Source organism: Columba livia, chromosome 6, assembly GCF_036013475.1.
Source record: "Columba livia isolate bColLiv1 breed racing homer chromosome 6, bColLiv1.pat.W.v2, whole genome shotgun sequence".
NCBI classification, from domain to species: domain Eukaryota; kingdom Metazoa; phylum Chordata; class Aves; order Columbiformes; family Columbidae; genus Columba; species Columba livia.
Genome location: NC_088607.1, coordinates 36,512,565 through 36,530,497, shown reverse-complemented (window position 1 = coordinate 36,530,497; position 17,933 = coordinate 36,512,565). Strand labels below are relative to the sequence as shown.

Sequence of the window (17,933 nt, the reverse complement as noted above, 5' to 3'; positions counted from 1 at the left end):
TGAGAGCTCCAGGACACGTTTCATGTACCTCACAGATGAAGCCTCTTGCTCTGGGAACACTTCCCAAATGCAGTGCAGTCCGCAGGTCTAAAAGCTCTGCTATGGGGTGGAGGTGGCTTGAGGATGTCGCTGGTTCCCGAGTCAACCTGGCAGTATCATCTTCCAGCATCTCCTGCTTTCCTTCTCTGCGCTGTGGGAATTCTGAGGAGTTCTCCAGACCTGTCACAGAGTCCCAGAATGTCAGGGGTTGAAGGGCCCTGGAAAGCTCATGCAGTGCAATCCCCCCATGGAGCAGGAACACCCAGATGAGGTTACACAGGAAGGTGTCCAGGCGGGTTGGAATGTCTGCACAGAAGGAGACTCCACAACCTCCCTGGGCAGCCTGGGCCAGGCTCTGCCACCCTCACCAGGAACAAGTTTCTTCTCAAATTTAAGTAGAACCTTTTGTGTTCCAGTTTGAACCCATTACCCCTTGTCCTATCATTGGTTGTCACCGAAAAGAGCCTCCCCTTGTCTGGACAGCTTTGCCTTCCAGATACAGGAGAGCTGCAGTTTTGTTGTTTCTTGACTAGGTTGCTGTGTTTAAATTATAAGCTGAAAGATTTAAAAGAAAAAAAAAAAAGAAGAACAAAAGGGTTCTGTTTGAAATATTGAACATGAAGGAGTTAAATGCGTTTCTTCTAAATTGTAAAATGCTTCTCTCAAGCACATCTGAGTTGGTATCTTTTCTTGTCCTTTAAGGCACAGATGGTAGAGTTGGCAAGTGCAGCTGGCTGGCTACAAGGAATCCTCCTTTGCTCTGAAGAACTTTCTTCCTGTTCATTTCCTCTATACTTCCTGATTATCCAGACTCAGAGAAAAACAGTAAACTTAAAAAAAAAAAAAGGTATGCATGTGTCCAAGCTAAAAAGTATATATGCTAAGCAACTTGTCTAGATTTGGCTGGGTATATATTCCTTTATTTTTGTAGGGGTGCTGTCAAGAAAATGGCACTAATAAGAGCTTGGCCATTTGTCAGGGCTCTTAAATCTGTTTGAGGATGGAGTGTGGACACTTCTCGTAACACTCCCCTTGTAGCTTCAGGCTGTCAAGCTGTTGAACAGCAAGTATGGTTCTTTTTTGTCTCGCCGTTGCTCTATGGACTCGTTTAAGCTGGAGTTAAAGGGCTTGAGGTCAGCACGCTAGCGTTTCATAGCTGGTAGGGCCAGATGCACTGCTAGACCATGTGTGCGTGGGTACTGGAGCCAGAGTTCCTGAAAATTGCAGACAAACTGAAGACAACAAAGCGACTTTTCGGAGACTTCAAAGTCCCGTTGTGCCTCTGCCCTTAGTGCCGCTGTCAGATGGGAGCGAGCGGTGCCGGGGCCGCTCTCCTTGGCCCCGGGGCTGTCGGCAGCCGGGAGGGCGATGGGTGACGGGCGATGGAGCAAAACCAACAGCAGCTCCGTGTCAATGAGGAGCGGGGCTGTTCGGCCACATATTAAAGCAAGCACATGCCTCGCTCGCCTCAACTGGAAGTGAGAATTTGCAGTCCTGGCAGTCGTGAAGCTTTTTTTCAGGCCATAGATTCACCAATTTAAATCTGCTCTTTGTTAAATAAGATTCATATGTAGAAGCTGGAAACCGAGGACCAGGAAAAATGGGCTGTTGTCGTTACGTTTGCGTGCATCAAGTTCAGGTTTGGCAGTAAGTTTTGAACTGCAGAGTGTGATGAACAGTGACCGTCATTCGCAGCTTCAGGAACACTCAGCTTGTTTTAAACTTTAAAGAAAGATGAAGTCTAAAGCCTGGTAGAGCTTCCTGGAGCCTTTGATTGTAAAGGGCTAATAGTTTTAAAGTTGTTTTCTGTTCGTGATTTAAGATCTGTTGTCAGCGTTGGGTTTAAAAATTACAGCAATATGTAAATTCATGCTGTAGCGTGCTTCAAAAATAGGACAATTATGTCATTTGCTTTGTTTTTCTGTCATTTGCTTTGTGTTTTCATGAGCAGAGTGAGGGTAAGGGATTGAACACTTAGAAATGAGACTTCATAACATGACTTAGAAACTCTAATGACTCACATTCTAGATATTGAGGATGTTGATCATTGCAGGAAAGGCAATAGCCGTCTATTTTTGCAGCTTTCTTGGGACTGTTTGAGAACTCAAGAATTGGTAAATTTCGGTATGCCTTTTTGGACAACTGCCGTTATTAGGAAAACGGCTGAACTTGTGAGTTACAGGACTAACACAAGTCATTCGCTTTTATATATATATGCATGTAAAATTCCAAGTGTGTACTGCATATTCTTTAATTTGATCTTGGCATGATGTGGATATATAGACAGCTATTTTTGAAAGTGATTATCACTGCTGATTTGCATAACGATACAGGACTGGAAAGACTGACATCTTGAGCATGTGGGAATGATTTGGGGCTTTAAGGAGAAAGGTTTATTCAATCTACAAGCAGCATTAGAGCAAAGGCGTTTCCGAAGGGGCGTACGGATTGTTTGCTTTGGTATGTCTTCAGTATTGACAAAGCATCATGTTTTCCTTGTGGCATTTGATAACTTAGCTTAATCATCAGCTGCTTTCATTTTAAGGTTCCTTGAGTATAATGTAGTGTCATCATTGTTCATTTGAAAGCTGAAGGTTTGTAGTTGGTAAGAAGTATGAGCTCGAGTAGAAGATGGCGTTTTAGTGTTTTGCTGTTGCGTATCATGCGTCTGTCTCCTGTGCTTTTGTTGTGATCGCTACCTAAAATCCCAGCCTAAAAACTGTGCTCTAAAAACTGTTGAAGCCATTTCTGGGAATGGGTTTCTTAGGAAAGAGCTGCTTTGGCAAAATGTGGCAGGGTTTGATTTATTTTATTCTTTTATTTTTTAGAAAGCTCATTTCAAGTTTTGGTAGTTATGACAGTTTGTAGAAGTTGCTCAATAAACAGCTGAGGCTTTACTGATTTTCATTTCCCTGTCTTAAAGAAAGCCTGGGATTGATAATGAACTTGGTGCATGTTTTAAATCATCAGTTCTTCCAGATTTCTAAAATTATCAGTATTATTACTGATTTCACTCTGACTCAGAACTCTTGCTTTGAATGTAAGCCCAGCTTCCAAGCTCCTTTGTAAGAAACCTCGCCTGGGTAGCAAATATCTTCATTTCAGCTTTGGAAATGAGTGTTAAATCAACTGAGGTGTGAAAAGCAGTGTCTGGGCCACTGAGCATGGCTGGTGACAGCGGGATTTGCTGAGGATGATACTCAAAGGATGGTTGCTGGGCTCTGTACCTTCCCCACCTTGGTCGCAGCTTGGCCTTGGGCACGATCATTTCTTGTTCCCCAGCATGAGGACAAAAGGCAAATTAGTACCGATGCAGTAACAACCATCCCCTTCGCTTGCTGCACATCTCTTTGCAGGGTGGAAGAGCTTGATTTTTATGGCAGCTTTTTCAATTGAATGACGAAACTGCTATTGCTGCTCAGAGATTTAGATCATCTGTGCAAGCCGCTTCCACGCTGTTCTTCCATCTCACTCCTAAAAGCAAAGGGCATTCTTCAGGTGCCTGAACCAAAAGGAGAGTTTCAAAGCCACGTGCTGCTTTAGCACGCTTGTCAGAAGCATATATTAAAAAGACATAAAATGATCTTTGCCAGCAATATGAATGCACTTGTCATAACTGTTGCTCGCCGCGGCCGCTGTCCTTAAGGCCAGATCTGTTGCAGACAGAAGAGTGAGTCAGCAGCGGCGTGTGAATCGCATTCCAGCCTCGAGATACTTTGAGATAATAAGTAAGGTACTTCAGGACACTTATATTTCGGTGGGGGAGGAATTGACTTGCCTGTTTAAAAAACAATCACGTTTTTCTAAAACCAGCCCACCCATCCAGGCTCACTGTTGGATCCCTTTGTTTTCCAGCAACATTTCAGTTTTTGTGCTGTCGGGTTCCAAAACCACCGAGCATCCAACGCTTCTATTGAATCAGCATCAGCAAATTGATTCGTACTTCCCTCCCCTCGTCCCATTTGAAGTCTTTTTTCAGTTTCTTTATTTACTTGCCATATTGTAGTACACCTTTTGCAAGCTGGGTTTAAAAATGCACCTGGAGTGATGCACGATTAAGCTTAAGGATTCAGTCCTGCTGAAAAGCAGAGACCACATGAGCTGTTCCTGCATCAGTGAAGGGGGGGTCACATATTTTGGAACTTATTTATCTGTCTCTGCCTGCATGTTTTGAAGCTTGGGTGTTTGGATGAGCCTTGCAAACTGGAAACGCTGCCGCTAAAATGTTCCGTTCCCTCTGCTCGGTGTCTGTCTGCTTCGTTTCCATCTCGCACCAGCTGGGAATCCTGGAAAGTGTCTTGGTTCTGAGGCTTTTGGAGAGGAAAAGCCAACAGCAGAAGAAGAGCATCTGAACATAAACTGCAGGCTGAAACGCATGAAGAAACTGTTTAGTAAAGCTCTTGACTGCAAATAGAAACGTGAGCAAGTTAGATGGTAATTTGATGAAGTTAGAGCATGTGTCTCATGGCTCTAGTTTCTTCCTTACATCTCATCTAAATCTCTCTTCTTGCAGTTTAAAGCCATCGCCCCTTGTCCCATCTGGATTATTTTGCTATGGTAATTCATCCAGCCCTGCGTCTCCGAGCAGGATGCAAAGGGAGGTGCTTTGGGGTATAAATGCTGAAACTGGCAGTAGGGAGAAATCAAGTTAATATGGTGAATAATGGAGTGTCTGAAAGTTGGGTAATTCACTGTTAATAGGCATAGAGCAGGTGCACGTGGTTTAGAACCAGTTTCTTCTGCTTATGGCAAGTATTAAGTGATAAAACAGTAAATACATTGCTAATTATGTAGCAGCTTTTGTTAATTTAACAAAGAGGTGTGGACTGTTTGTGGAGTAAAACACATTCAGAGTGAAGTTCAAAGTTTCAGGTTTATGTGATGATTCAGTTGTATCTGAAGTTATCACAAGCTCTGCAAGTTAAGCAACTTCATGCTTGGTGATGCTTTTTGCCTTTTTTCTCCCCAATGTAAGCTTTTTTGGGGAGTTGGGCAAGGACAGAATCAATTGGAAAGCAGACGGGAACTCCTTTCAGTACCTGTGTTTAAGGCGGCTACCCATATTTATTTGGATTTCTCAAAAGCTTTCGGATATTTTTTCGTTGTCTGCTTAAATCGTCTTTTGAATAGTCCAAGCAGACCAGTGTCTTAATACTTGAATTACAACATAGTAAATGCTAATATTTTTTTTTGAGAGTAGAGAACGTCATTTCTGTCTATTCAGCTCATAATGTTTTCCTTAAGTCTTCTAGTTAAACCGTAAATGTAGAATTTGGTCTGTACTGCTTGCCTGTGAGTCCTCAGGCTTGTGGGAGTTCTGCAAGGATGGAGAATCCCAGAATGTCAGGGGTTGGAAGGGACCTGGAAAGCTCATCCAGTGCAATCCCCCCATGGAGCAGGAACACCCAGATGAGGTTACACAGGAAGGTGTCCAGGCGGGTTGGAATGTCTGCACAGAAGGAGACTCCACAACCCCCCTGGGCAGCCTGGGCCAGGCTCTGCCACCCTCACCGGGAAGAAGTTTCTTCTCAAATTCAAGTGGAACCTTTTGTGTTCCAGTTTGAACCCATTACCCCTTGTCCTGTCACTGGTTGTCACCGAGAAGAGCCTGGCTCCATCCTCCTGACACTCCCCCTTTCCATATTGATCCCCAGGAATGAGTCACCCCTCAGTCTCCTCTTGTCCAGCTCCAGAGCCCCAGCTCCCTCAGCCTTTCCTCACACGGGAGATGCTCCACTCCCTTCAGCATCTTGGTGGCTGCGCTGGACTCTCTCCAGCAGTTCCCTGTCCTGCTGGAACTGAGGGGCCACAACTGGACACAATATTCCAGGTGTGGTCTCCCCAGGGCAGAGCAGAGGGGCAGGAGAACCTCTCTGACCTACTGACCACCCCCTTCTAACCCACCCCAGGTACCATTGGCTTCCTGGCCACAAGGGCCCAGTGCTGGCTCATGGTCACCCTGCTGTCCCCAGGACCCCCAGGTCCCTTTCCCCTACGCTGCTCTCTAATAGTAAAGTGGTTTGTATCCCACTTCAGGCTTTTCTTCCTATGCAAGCAACTGGAATATTAATCTCTTAGAAGCTGCTGCAGTGTCGTCCATTCTGATGTTTACTCTTTGGAGCTTTGTTGTATTTTAACCTTAAAAACGGTTCTTACAGTGGTGGAATAATTGAAAGGGACCTCTGGAAATCACCTGGTTCAGCCCGTTGTTTAAAGCAGAGCTCACTTCAAACATGTCGTGCTTTGTTCTTATTCCTTCTAAAATTAGTCTGAGGAGGAGTATGTTAATGCGGCAGGGTATGGCCTGTTTTCGAGCTGCTGGTTTCATTTCTCTTTTACTTCTTAGTGAAGCTTCTTCCCTACATTATCATTTCTAATACTGTTTAAAATTTGGGGGTACTTTATTTTCTTGAGTTTAAAAAAAAATAATTAAAATCCATATATCATTATACCACCAGGAAAACAAATCCCAGTATTTTTTAGCAATTTGTTTTGAATCCCTTACTGGCTCTGCATGTAAACTTAACATTTTCTTATTTGGCCTTTTTCCTTAGTGCTAATTTCTTTCTGATAAGAGGTACTTTTCCTCACTTCTTCACCTCAGGTTACTTTTGCAAGTGAATTAGAAGTAGCACGGAATAAGAAACCAGAATATTTGTCCAGAAGTAGGGAATTCTTTCTTTAGTAAACAAGACATATAATTATTTTCAGATCTGTGCTTTCCCATCTATTGCAATATCTTACATTTTGCATTCAGAGCTATCTTAGCAGCTGCTATAATGAGCTGTGATGTAGAAGTCATGGGAAGTGATTAAAAACCTTCATGTTTATGTAGCCTTGCGTGCCTGAAACGCACTTTTTTGCATGTTTTTGCGTGGTATAACTATTTTGGGCTCAGTGGAGACCTGAACATGGGTTTTATTTTGGAATATCTTGCAAGTTAGTCACACAAGACTATTTTAATAGTTTCCCATTGGATTTAACGTGCCACTCAAACTGTGGCATCTGTGCGACTCTGGTGAGATGATGTGTGGTGGAATTGGATTACTTGACTTGGCTTTTCTGGTGCCCAATAGCATAGACTTGTGTCGAGGGTTTAGATTGCAGGGTGACAATAAAACCCTGGCAGATGTATTGTTAACCTCCTCTCCCCCCTCCCCACTCAGGACAGGCGATCTGGAGGGAACGAAGGACAGAGAGAAGAGAGTGGGAAAATTAAAAATGTTTTACTAATGCTACTAATGAAATAGAGAAAATAATACAAAATATACAAAACCAATCCTGAAAGTCCCAGCAACTGCAGAGCCGGCACCCGAAGTCCTGGACTGGACTCTGCAGCCAACCGGAGCTGGATTCAGTCTGGCACTGGCCTCAGTTCACAGGGACGACTCGCAAGGTCCTCTCCTAATATCGGCCACGAGGAAAAGGGAAAAAAAGGGCTGAGATCCTCGTGCTCTCCCACTTTTATATGCAGTATTCACGTGAATGGGATGTTGTACACAGTTGGTCACTTTCTTGGTCACCTGTTTCTCGTTGCCCCTCTGGCGAGATGTCCATCCATGCTTATCAATAACCTCGCATTCCATTGCTGTGTTCACCAAAACATGGATCTGGTTCTCCAGGAAAACGCAGCTGATATGAAGCTTTAGCTGACAGGCACATTCACTAAAAGAGAAACTTGTTTTTTAACAAAACCAGGACAACTTGTAATAAACAACCTGTTGAAGTTGTAGGGAGATTTCTGTTATAGTGGCTGTGGTCAAAGTGCTGCGTTTGCAAAAGTTTTCCCTTTGTTCTCAGTTTGGTGTTTGTTTGTTTTTAAAGATCCCTTATTAGTGCGTGTATGAAACTGAATTGTTCACATATGGGAATTGGTTGGAGTTGTTGCTCTGATACAGTTCAACATTGATTAATGGCCATTTAATGCTATTGTAGAAACTTCACGTGCTTTACAAACGTTTCCATAACTTGCCCATTCAGATATTTATCCAAACATAATTGCTATGGGTTTTCCTGCGGAGAGGCTTGAAGGAGTATACCGGAACAACATTGATGATGTAGTAAGGTAAGGATTCATTTTTCTTTTCCTTAATTTATCCTTTTAAATCACAAATGTCCTTTTCCGCGCTCATTTCTGTTCTGCTGAGGAAAGGTGGTGTGTTCTGACTCATAGGAATATCAAGATGTTGCCTTATTAGTTTTCCTGAAAAATGTTGGAAACAAGGAAAATGCTATTTTGAAGAATTTGAGGCCAGGCTGCTGTTGTGAGTTGATCTCAAACGCTTGTGAGCTGCTTTTCCAATGTGAAAAACTGACTTGAGTAAATGGTGTTGGAGTAAAAGGAGGTTTTTTGCTTTTAGAAAGATGTCAGTCTCTGCCACTGCTCACTGTTTGGAGTTTCTCAGATATCTGATGGCATTTCAAAATATGTTTGCCCATATCATTCAATTGATAAATGGACTGCTCGATAAGTTAATATTGGGTTAAAGTAGTAAGTATAGGTGACTTTTTACATTTGGCTCCATTCAGTAATTGCAGACAAGGAAAAAGAAATCAGCTAAAAGTCGTTATTGCTGGTGATGCTTTACAGCACGGTTTGTAAAAAACCTACAGGTTGTAATTGTTATGTTAAGTTGTTTCCTGTGAAGCGCTGGATACAGCTGTGGAAGGTGTACTTGGTGTTCCTGGAGCATTGCTGTAATTTGTTTAGTTAGAACCCTACCTGGAAAATGTAGTGTGAGAGGTTGCATTAAAAACAAAATATTATAGTAGGCAGTATCACAGAATCCCAGAATGTGAGGGGCTGGAAGGGACCTGGAAAGCTCATGCAGTGCAATCCCCCCATGGAGCAGGAACACCCAGATGAGGTTACACAGGAAGGTGTCCAGGCGGGTTGGAATGTCTGCACAGAAGGAGACTCCACAACCCCCCTGGGCAGCCTGGGCCAGGCTCTGCCACCCTCACCAGGAACAAGTTTCTTCCCATATTTCAGTGGAACCTCCTGTGTTCCAGTTTGAACCCATTACCCCTTGTCCTATCACTGGTTATCACCGAGAAGAGCCTGGCTCCATCCTCCTGACACTCACCCTTTATATATCTGTAAACATGAATGAGTCCCCCCTCAGTGTCCTCTTGTCCAGCTCCAGAGCCCCAGCTCCCTCAGCCTTTCCTCACACGGGAGATGCTCCACTCCCTTCAGCATCTTGGTGGCTGCGCTGGACTCTCTCCAGCAGTTCCCTGTCCTGCTGGAACTGAGGGGCCACAACTGGACACAATATTCCAGGTGTGGTCTCCCCAGGGCAGAGCAGAGGGGCAGGAGAACCTCTCTGACCTACTGACCACCCCCTTCTAACCCACCCCAGGTACCATTGGCTTCCTGGCCACAAGGGCCCAGTGCTGGCTTATGGTCACCCTGCTGTCCCCAGGACCCCCAGGTCCCTTTCCCCTATGCATTGGTTTCAGTTGCTTCTGTATGAAGGAAGATAGATTTTAATGGTTAACTATGTATATATGTGTAAATTAGACTTTTGAAAGGGAAGGACTATATAGTTACTAGTTGTGTGCAAACACCTTGATCAAAAGGAGTAATGATCACCTAAAAGTATAATCAACCAAATTAAGATACAGAGAGATGTAAATTAAGTGGCTGTAGCGAGCTGGGTGCTGAAGTGATGTTATGTTTGCCCCTTATTTTTAAATGAGAATAATGTACCAAATGGGATCATGCAGCATTCTGTACGTTGCAGTCTGCAGCTCCTCATCTATTACTGTCACCTTTTTATTGTGGAATTTTTTCCCAAGACCTTTTTATGCAGAAATCCAACACGTTTCAGCTCCGGAGCAACTGGTATTGAGCTGCAATATGCCAGTGGGCTCTTCTGAAGAGCTGGTATCCTGAGGAATTTAATGTTAGTGCTGTGTGAGAAGTACAGGGGTGACAGGGGGAGCGATGGAATATTTTTACTGGTGAAATTGGAATCTCCTCCATGCTGCACAAGGAGCGTTCACATCTGGTCTTGTTTTAATGCAGGGGTTTAACCACAGAGTTCTTCTAGGTTCTTCTGGAATATTATGACTGATAACCAGAGCATGTTTTCGCTTCAGCTTTCCAGGATTTTAGCAGCTAGTGTTTCTTTTCGATTCGAACAGCATGTTCTGTCATGGCTAATTAAATTCCTTCTGCCTGATGTGCAGATACACACTGTTGATGATGTTAAGTGTAAACATTTGTATGTTATTTCTTCTCGAACGTTGCCAGGTGACACATCATATATAATCGCGGCAATTTTGATGAATCATGTTTGCATTTTGGCTCTCTGAGGCTCCAATGGGAAGTTTTTGTTACAAAGTGAGCTTGAAAATGAAAGGAGTGTGAAAATTATCAGTGTTCCTCCTCCTTTCTGAACCCAGAGTATCGTCAGGTGCAAGTAACAGCCATTTAAAAACCTTGGTATTAAAATCAATTATTCTGTCTGGAACACAAGTTATTTTAACTGCCTTTTTTTTCCACTGGAAATATGACCGTGGCAAAATATTCTGCATAGATAATTAAATTGGAAGTGTTTACTGATACCTTAGGTAATTGATGCTTTGTGCTTTAAAAATAAAACAACCTCAGCTTAATGTATTGATGCGCGGGTATCTTAGGAATCAGTGCAGATTGGTCCATGCAGTAACTATTTCAATTGGGGTCAGATCTGGGCTCATGTGCAGAATTAGTTGTATCCTGGATTGTTTGAACGAGTGAGCTTTGCACACTTGGACTTTGCAGGGCCAGCTGGGATTTGGGCTGCAGGACCGCACGTGCCGGATGGTGCTTTAACGATGCTGCACATTAAGGTCACTGGTATTGCAATATATATTAATACATGCCTTTTTCCTTTCTATTTAAGGTTTTTGGATTCAAAGCATAAAAACCATTACAAGATATACAATCTGTAAGTATGCTCTTCTATCTATATTTTTCCAAAATAATGAGTTCTAAAAATATATAAGTGAGAGTGTTGCTGTACTGAAGCAGAGCTAGAGATGTTTTGCACATTTCTTAAAACAATTAAGCCTGATTGAGAGCACTGTTACTTCATTTAGTGGAGCCGAGTGAGGTTAAATGAAATGCCGGTGTTTATTCATATTACTTGAACGCTTTTAAATGACTTGGCATCTCGCCCATCTGGAGCTTGTACCATGCGATTAAAAAGTGGAAAGTAATTCACAGCAGGCTTGCTGTTAATGTCTTAATGGCCGCAGTGAAAAAGTTGCCAAATGTTTGGGTTTTTTGGTCTTCGTTTTTATTTTAATCCAACTGTATTGGTCCGCAGGTTCTATTTGCTTCACCACTCTTAAGACTGTCCCTGTTTTACCTTGGAAAAGCCATTGCAGCAGTTGCTAATGTGATGGTTTCTCACTTGAAGGGCAACACTTTCCTCTGAAAAATGAAGTTGTGCAGAAAGCTGTTCTTGTTCCAGAAGGGAACTTTTATTTTGTTGTTCCTGTTCCTTGATCATCTTTATATGTTAGCTCAGGCTAATTTCATTTGTGTAAGTGATTCGGTGCCGTCAGCTGATGTTGAAAAGTAGGTCATGGTTTTCCTACCCCTCATTTTTTCCCAGAAATCTAATTTGAAGCTTTATTGATTCTCCGAGCTGTTAAGGCTTTATTGGTTCAAAATGAATATATTTCTAAATATCTGCGGCTAATGGAAAAATTCCTGTAGTAAGGAAATCTGGGCAACGCATTACATTGTAATGACAATGCATTGTGGAGATACGTATCACGTAAATCTAACCACCGTGGTTTTATTAGACACCCCCTGTAGTGACAGGTGAAAGCAGTAGGTTGTTGTGTGTTAATTCCAGGCTTGGTCAGAAAGTAGGAGTTGGGTATGACTTCTGTGCTTGAAAAGTTGCCACTTTGCTGTGTGTTAGTAACCTCATTTTACTGGAGAAAACCAAAAACCAATCCCCAGCGCTACATAGGGACAGCTCTAAAGTTTTTAGGTGGGCAGAGCTGTGACAAGACACAAGCTTTTGACATTTCTGTTGCCGATAATGTGTTTCCAGCTGTGGAAAGGGCACGTGTTGTGGGCTTTTTGTCATCATCTTTTTCGTGCCTTTTTTTACTTCCTTCCTAAAACACGGATCAGATGCAAATGAAGATTCAAGTGATTACTGCACAGCTTGGAAAGCGTAACTTTTAAACTGGGTATCTGGCTGGACAGGCCGGGTTATCAGTGTATGCAGGCACAATTTGTCCACATGTTAAGTACACAAGTCCTATTAGGTGAATTGTTGCAATATTTGGTCATGGGATGGGAAGGAATTGCAGCCTTCAGGTATTTCAGCGCACAGAATCTCTTCAGATTAAGCTGATCCTTTGTAAATAGTCAACCTGTTGTCTGTGTTTAAGAGGAGGAGGTGGGAGTGCAGAGGAGTTCTGTGATTATATTCTGAATTATTTCAAACATTGTCATGGGGTTTGAGTTCCCTTAAGGTGGCTGTTCCATGAAGTCGATAATAATGTGTGTGTTGAGCAGTTTCATTTAAAAGGATGTAGAGAGGTTTTTCTGAGCTGGTGCTTCGGTGTCAGTTTTGCCTTTTCCTTACGTCTTGGCTTTTAACTTCCCAGTGAATGTTTGAGCACTCAATTCAATTTTGTTAGTTTGAGTTGGTTTTCTCATGTGTGCCTTGAACCTTTTTCTATTTCTTTTAGTATTCTTCTTTATTTTAACAAGTTCTTTCATTTGCATCTCCTGACTTCACATACCAAACTGTTACATTCCCTTATTGTCCTAGTCTCCATCTTCTCCAGTGTATTTCTTTTAGCTGTCCTACAGGCAGATAGTTAAAGGAGGCTGTAATGAACAATGTGGGTTTTATATGCAAACTACGTGTATCTCTGTATACGTGGGGTTGGGCTTTGGCACAGGCTGCGGTGGTTTTGGTCATGTCTCCACTGGGATCATGGTGATGATCAGAAAGGTGCCTGGCTGGCTTTAAACTCACTTGAATCGCCGGCAGGATTACAAGAACCATGGGAACCCGCACCCCTCACCCAAATTCTGAACATTTCTGGAGATCTGACTGTATTACAGGTCTAATAGTGTTTAAAAACAACAAAACCAAATGCATTTGAAATGCGGAGCAATGGACACATCCCCCAAAGTGTGTGTTGGTGGGATCTCTGCTGCAGATACATAAGTGTTTTGTGTAGTTAAACTGGAGTTTGTTTTGTACAGCCGTGTCTGGGGCGCTGTGTTTGCCCTGGGTTGTGTACAGCTCCCGTAAGAGGGCCTGGATTGCCACGGCTGTGTTCCCTTTCTGTGCTCACTATCAACACAACTATTTTTTATCCCTGATGGTATTCTACTTCACACCCTCTCAAACTTAAAAATTTGAAGGCTTTTTTGCCCATATGTGGATTTGTTTGTTTGTTTTGAAGACTTTTGTCTGGTACTACCCCTTTGAACTGGCTGTTTCTTTAAAAGGAAGAAGGAAACTCTCTTGGATAAGACAGTGCGTTAACTGCTTTGCTTCCCAGCAGGCTCGGCTTCCAAAATCCATATGCTGAGCAGTTTGTAACAGGCTTTGCCCAGCTGGTGGCCACTCCAGGTGTGGTGATTCCATATTGGATGTATGTACTACATCTCACCTTTCTTCTTAAATGCTCAAGCACAGACTGCGGGTCTTTTTGAGTCCCGTCTGCCAGTTTAACCTGTGCCATATCACTTGGGACCCGGAGGAAGCGGGAGCAGTGTGACCAGAGCTGTATAAACTGCCAGACGTGTCCCTCGCAGAGGCTGGAGGTGAGGAGGCTCTGGGATTCGGAGGAAGGCAAGCGCCGAGCGCACGTGCAACCGCAGCAGAGCTGCCCCATCCTTGTCGTGCGAGTCTCACGGACGGAGTTCAATACGGTGCACGCAAGGCTCCGGTTACATGCAACAGTCATAGAAATAGAAGCCTAAAAGTTTGCGTGTCTGAAAGTGTCACGTAAGCCCCGTATGGCTCCGAAGGCTGCAGTCATAACTTATCTATTAAGAGAAGCTCATACCAGTCCTGAAAGTGGTGTGGGTGTTTGAACCCTATGAAGAGTACAAGTTAAAATAGGAACAGAAGATCTAGATGTGTTTTGCCTGCTGAAATGCCTCCCCATCATTGTGTTTCAACCCGGAACCCTGTTGATTCATGGCAGGATTGTTCTCGTTTTCCTTCCTCAGCTCCGTTTTCCCTGGCATCGTGAAGGGGTGCGTCATTTTGCCTGTAGAGAGCAACACCAAGGAGAATTAAACGCGGTCATCCACTCCTTGCCTTCTTCCCCCTTACCCCCAGCATCTGATGCAGCTCATTCTCCTGCAGCGTGCTGTTTGTATCGGAGCCCTGCTGATCGGGGTGTCTGTATCTGGTTACTGGTGTTCGTCCCTAGGCAGATCATCCTGCAAGACTAGTTCAGCGTGGTTTGCTGCACTACTAACTAACTAGAGTGGGACTCTTACAGAGCGGTGAGACAGACATTGATGCAGCTCCGGTCTTCGGAAACGTGCCATTTTCCAGAGTCTCTGAGCGGAAAACTGCTCGACTGGCCTTTTTTCATGTAATTTGAAGAACAAACGCCAAATTGGAGAGCACTAGCACAACCTCTGCTTGATACAAGTGATCTCCGTTATGGTGCTTTCAGTGGGCTCTGGTGGTCTTGTCATGCTCCTGTAATTGAAGGAAGAATGCTCACCTAGGTTGCATCCTTGAAATGTCCTCGGGATCCCCAGCACCCATGTTGTTGACGCATCTTGAGATGCATTTGGAGTTCGGAGTCAATTGGAGGAAGGTCGTAGCCATCTGGTCTTTGTGTTTGTGTGGCTAGAGGTGTTAATACTACGGCGTTAAAAAGTAATAGTGTATTGCATTACTTGTGTGAACATCTCCATTGAGAGTCACACTGACTAAAACATACTGATGCACCACAGTTACTGTAGGGTAAGTAATTGTTTTTCAGTAAAATAACTGATATTTTAGTGAGCATATTTATGTATCTGCAACAAACCAGTTTATCCATACATAACCTCTGGCTTTTAAGTCATGAAGGTGCTGGCTGTATATGATTTGATCTGTATATTCCAAGGTGTGACAGATGTTGCGAGTGCATCAGAGACTTGCCTTGAACTCTTGTCTACTTTTCTTTTCCAGATGTGCTGAAAGACATTACGACACCGCCAAATTTAACTGCAGAGGTATGTTTTTGCTGTTCTTCTCTTTAAACTCCAGCGGTTTTGAATGAAGGTGTAAAGGAGGAGCTGGTGAATAGTAATGTAGGAGATTGGGGCAAAAGAAATGATGTCAGGTGGCTTTGAGTCATTGGACAAACTTGCTATATACTTGATGCTTTCAAAGTCTGTCGCTGGCAGTTATCTAGATCAAGATCTCTAGTAAGGCACTCAGGTCTATTGTTGGAAAAAATGTTGCAGAATGGATTATATAGGATTTTCTGTTGAATTCGGTGTACAAACTGTTTGTAAAATATAGATGTGAAGCCTCAAGAATTCTGGATTTTATGCAGGAGCATCACTGAGAATAAAAATGGGGAATACTTAAGCCACTGTCACTGTCCATATAAAACAACGTTTTGAAGATCTGGAACAAACCTTCAGTGGCTTTAAAACACCAAAATAAATTGCCATGTGATGCCTCTTTGAGATGAGTTGGTTCTTATACATTTGCAGAGCTACCAGAGCCAGTGGGGAAGGTTTAGGTGCTAATACTACATCATAACAAGAGTTCAGCTTATGATGATGATTATTATTAACCATCCTTCTAGTTGTAAAGAGGGCGTTTAGAACATGACCAAAATGTAATTGGCTGCTTTAATGGTTGAATATAGAAGGACTAAAATTGTCACGTTGAAGTCGTCTTCACTTCTGATTGGCTCTTGTGGTGGTGACTGAGTGTCCTGAAACCTCACCCAACACAGAGAAGCCAGAAAACAGAAGTATTTTACAGCTGAGCAATACTTTGGCCGAGAGTAGAAAAGGCATAAATGAAAAGGACAGACTTGAATATATCCAGAGCGTATGCTTGCTTTAATTTATGCTTTTTACTACACAGGTGCTCAGATCCTTTCACTGTTAATCCCAGCCCACAATGCTGTTTGTGACGGCATCTTTCACAGCTCCTCGTCTGCATAAGATGACGCTGTTGTAGGGAGCTACGTGCTGCATCTTTTTCCTTTTCATCCCCAAATTAATTACATTAGATAACCCAACTGGTGACTCAGGCCTTCTCTTAGCAGAGGAGCAACAGTTCTGCTCTAAAGTCTCTGAACTGAATTAATTTCAAAGGGAACTTCTTATTTGTAGACTTAGCGTGAAACACCATAGTAGTTCATTATTCAGCTTGGGTCCTCTTGCATCGAATTCAAACTGAACACTAAAAGCTCTTCATCTTTGGACACTTGCTTTGTGTCCAGGCGTTTTGCAGTTTCTGAAGTACTTCCATGTTTATTTGTTTGTTTTCTTTGCTCCTTTATGGGATTTTTCTTGCAATGTCTGGGAGCTTGGAGAGACTTAGCAGAACCGTTCTCCCTGATGCGTGTTCCTGTGTTAGGAACCAAAACCCACAGAGGACCCGCGCCCTCTCAATGATGAGGCAGTTTCGTGTTTCCCAAGGTTGCTTTCTAACTCGGGATCCCTCTGAGCCATCACAGGGCACCCACTTCATCTGCTCCTCATTCCGTCTTCGAAGACAATACCGCAAAGTTTGCCTTTGATCCCAAATCTTGGGGAGCACCTTCAGCATGCTGTGAACCGCTTCGGATTTTTCAGACCGCACTTTCAGGACTATTTGTCCCTCCTTATTGGAACCTTATTGGATTTAGTTATGATAGGAGATGCTGCTGTACAACTTTGAGTCTAATAGCTTTTTAGGCATTTATAATTCCTCCTTTTATTTTACATCTGCTGCAAAAAAAGCAGCATTCACTCTGAGTTCATACAAAAATATTATTTGGGGGATCTTTTGATCTTCCATGTGGAAGAAGTTATTAGTGTACATTGATTTTCACTAACCTTTGCTGCTTCTTTAATGAAGATTATTCACTTTATTGGGCTTGCCTATTTAGTCTCTTGAGAGATTAAGTGGGCGCTCAGTACTGCGAGTGAATAAACTGTCCTTGCAGATCCCTCTGCAAGACTTTGGGCTGTGCTGCGGTGATTTAGCAGCTCCGCAACTTCATCCCTCGCTTCTGCTCCCTGAGTCCTTGGGGATTCATCACAAAGAGCCCGGCCTGCGCGACAAGGGACTAGTACTTACAAAACTAATACAAACACTTGCCAAAGAATGAAATGTATTCCTTTTTAGACCAGAAAAGGAGATGGTATTTCTAGCTGAGAATTATTAAATGAACCAGAGTTATATTTATAAGATTCTCCAGTCTGGCGATTGAGAATTGGGGTGCGCTTTTATAAAAAGTGCTGTTCTCCTGATGGAATTAGCACAGTAATTGTGCCAGGCAGAGTCTGTCATCTATCTCATCTCAGGTGTTAGAGGTCTGCCTGCTTCTTTCTGCTTATGGCTCATTTTTCACTCTCCTGTGTTTTCTTCCATTTCCCGCACGCTTGCTTCAAATTCTGTCCATCTCTAGATGGAAGAAAATGTTTGTGTGTGTATATATCCATATAAGAAGAGGCCAACGTAGTTCAGTGGTTTGACTTTAAAACCTCCAAGTATTGCAAGTGCCTTACATGAGATTTCTTTCTCAGTTACATTTCTTTTAATGTGGAAATTGCAGGGTTTTTGTCTCAGTACCCCTTTGAGCAAAATCTGAGAGTTCGTTCCCAATGTAGACCTGACTGCGCTCAGAATTTTTCAGCAAAATTCCCATTGTCTGATTAGTGACTGAGCTCTGGGCCT

General features: G+C 43.0%; 1 protein-coding gene across 1 annotated transcript in view; it reads left to right on the top strand.

The window, feature by feature from the left end:
• PTEN (phosphatase and tensin homolog) overlaps positions 1 to 17,933 on the top strand; it is a 47,267-nt gene that overhangs the window by 8,676 nt on the left and 20,658 nt on the right. The window contains exons 2-4 of the mRNA XM_065068157.1: positions 8,020 to 8,104; positions 10,932 to 10,976; positions 15,216 to 15,259. Coding sequence (XP_064924229.1) covers positions 8,020 to 8,104; positions 10,932 to 10,976; positions 15,216 to 15,259 — 174 coding nt within the window. The remainder of the gene's footprint in view (positions 1 to 8,019; positions 8,105 to 10,931; positions 10,977 to 15,215; positions 15,260 to 17,933) is intronic.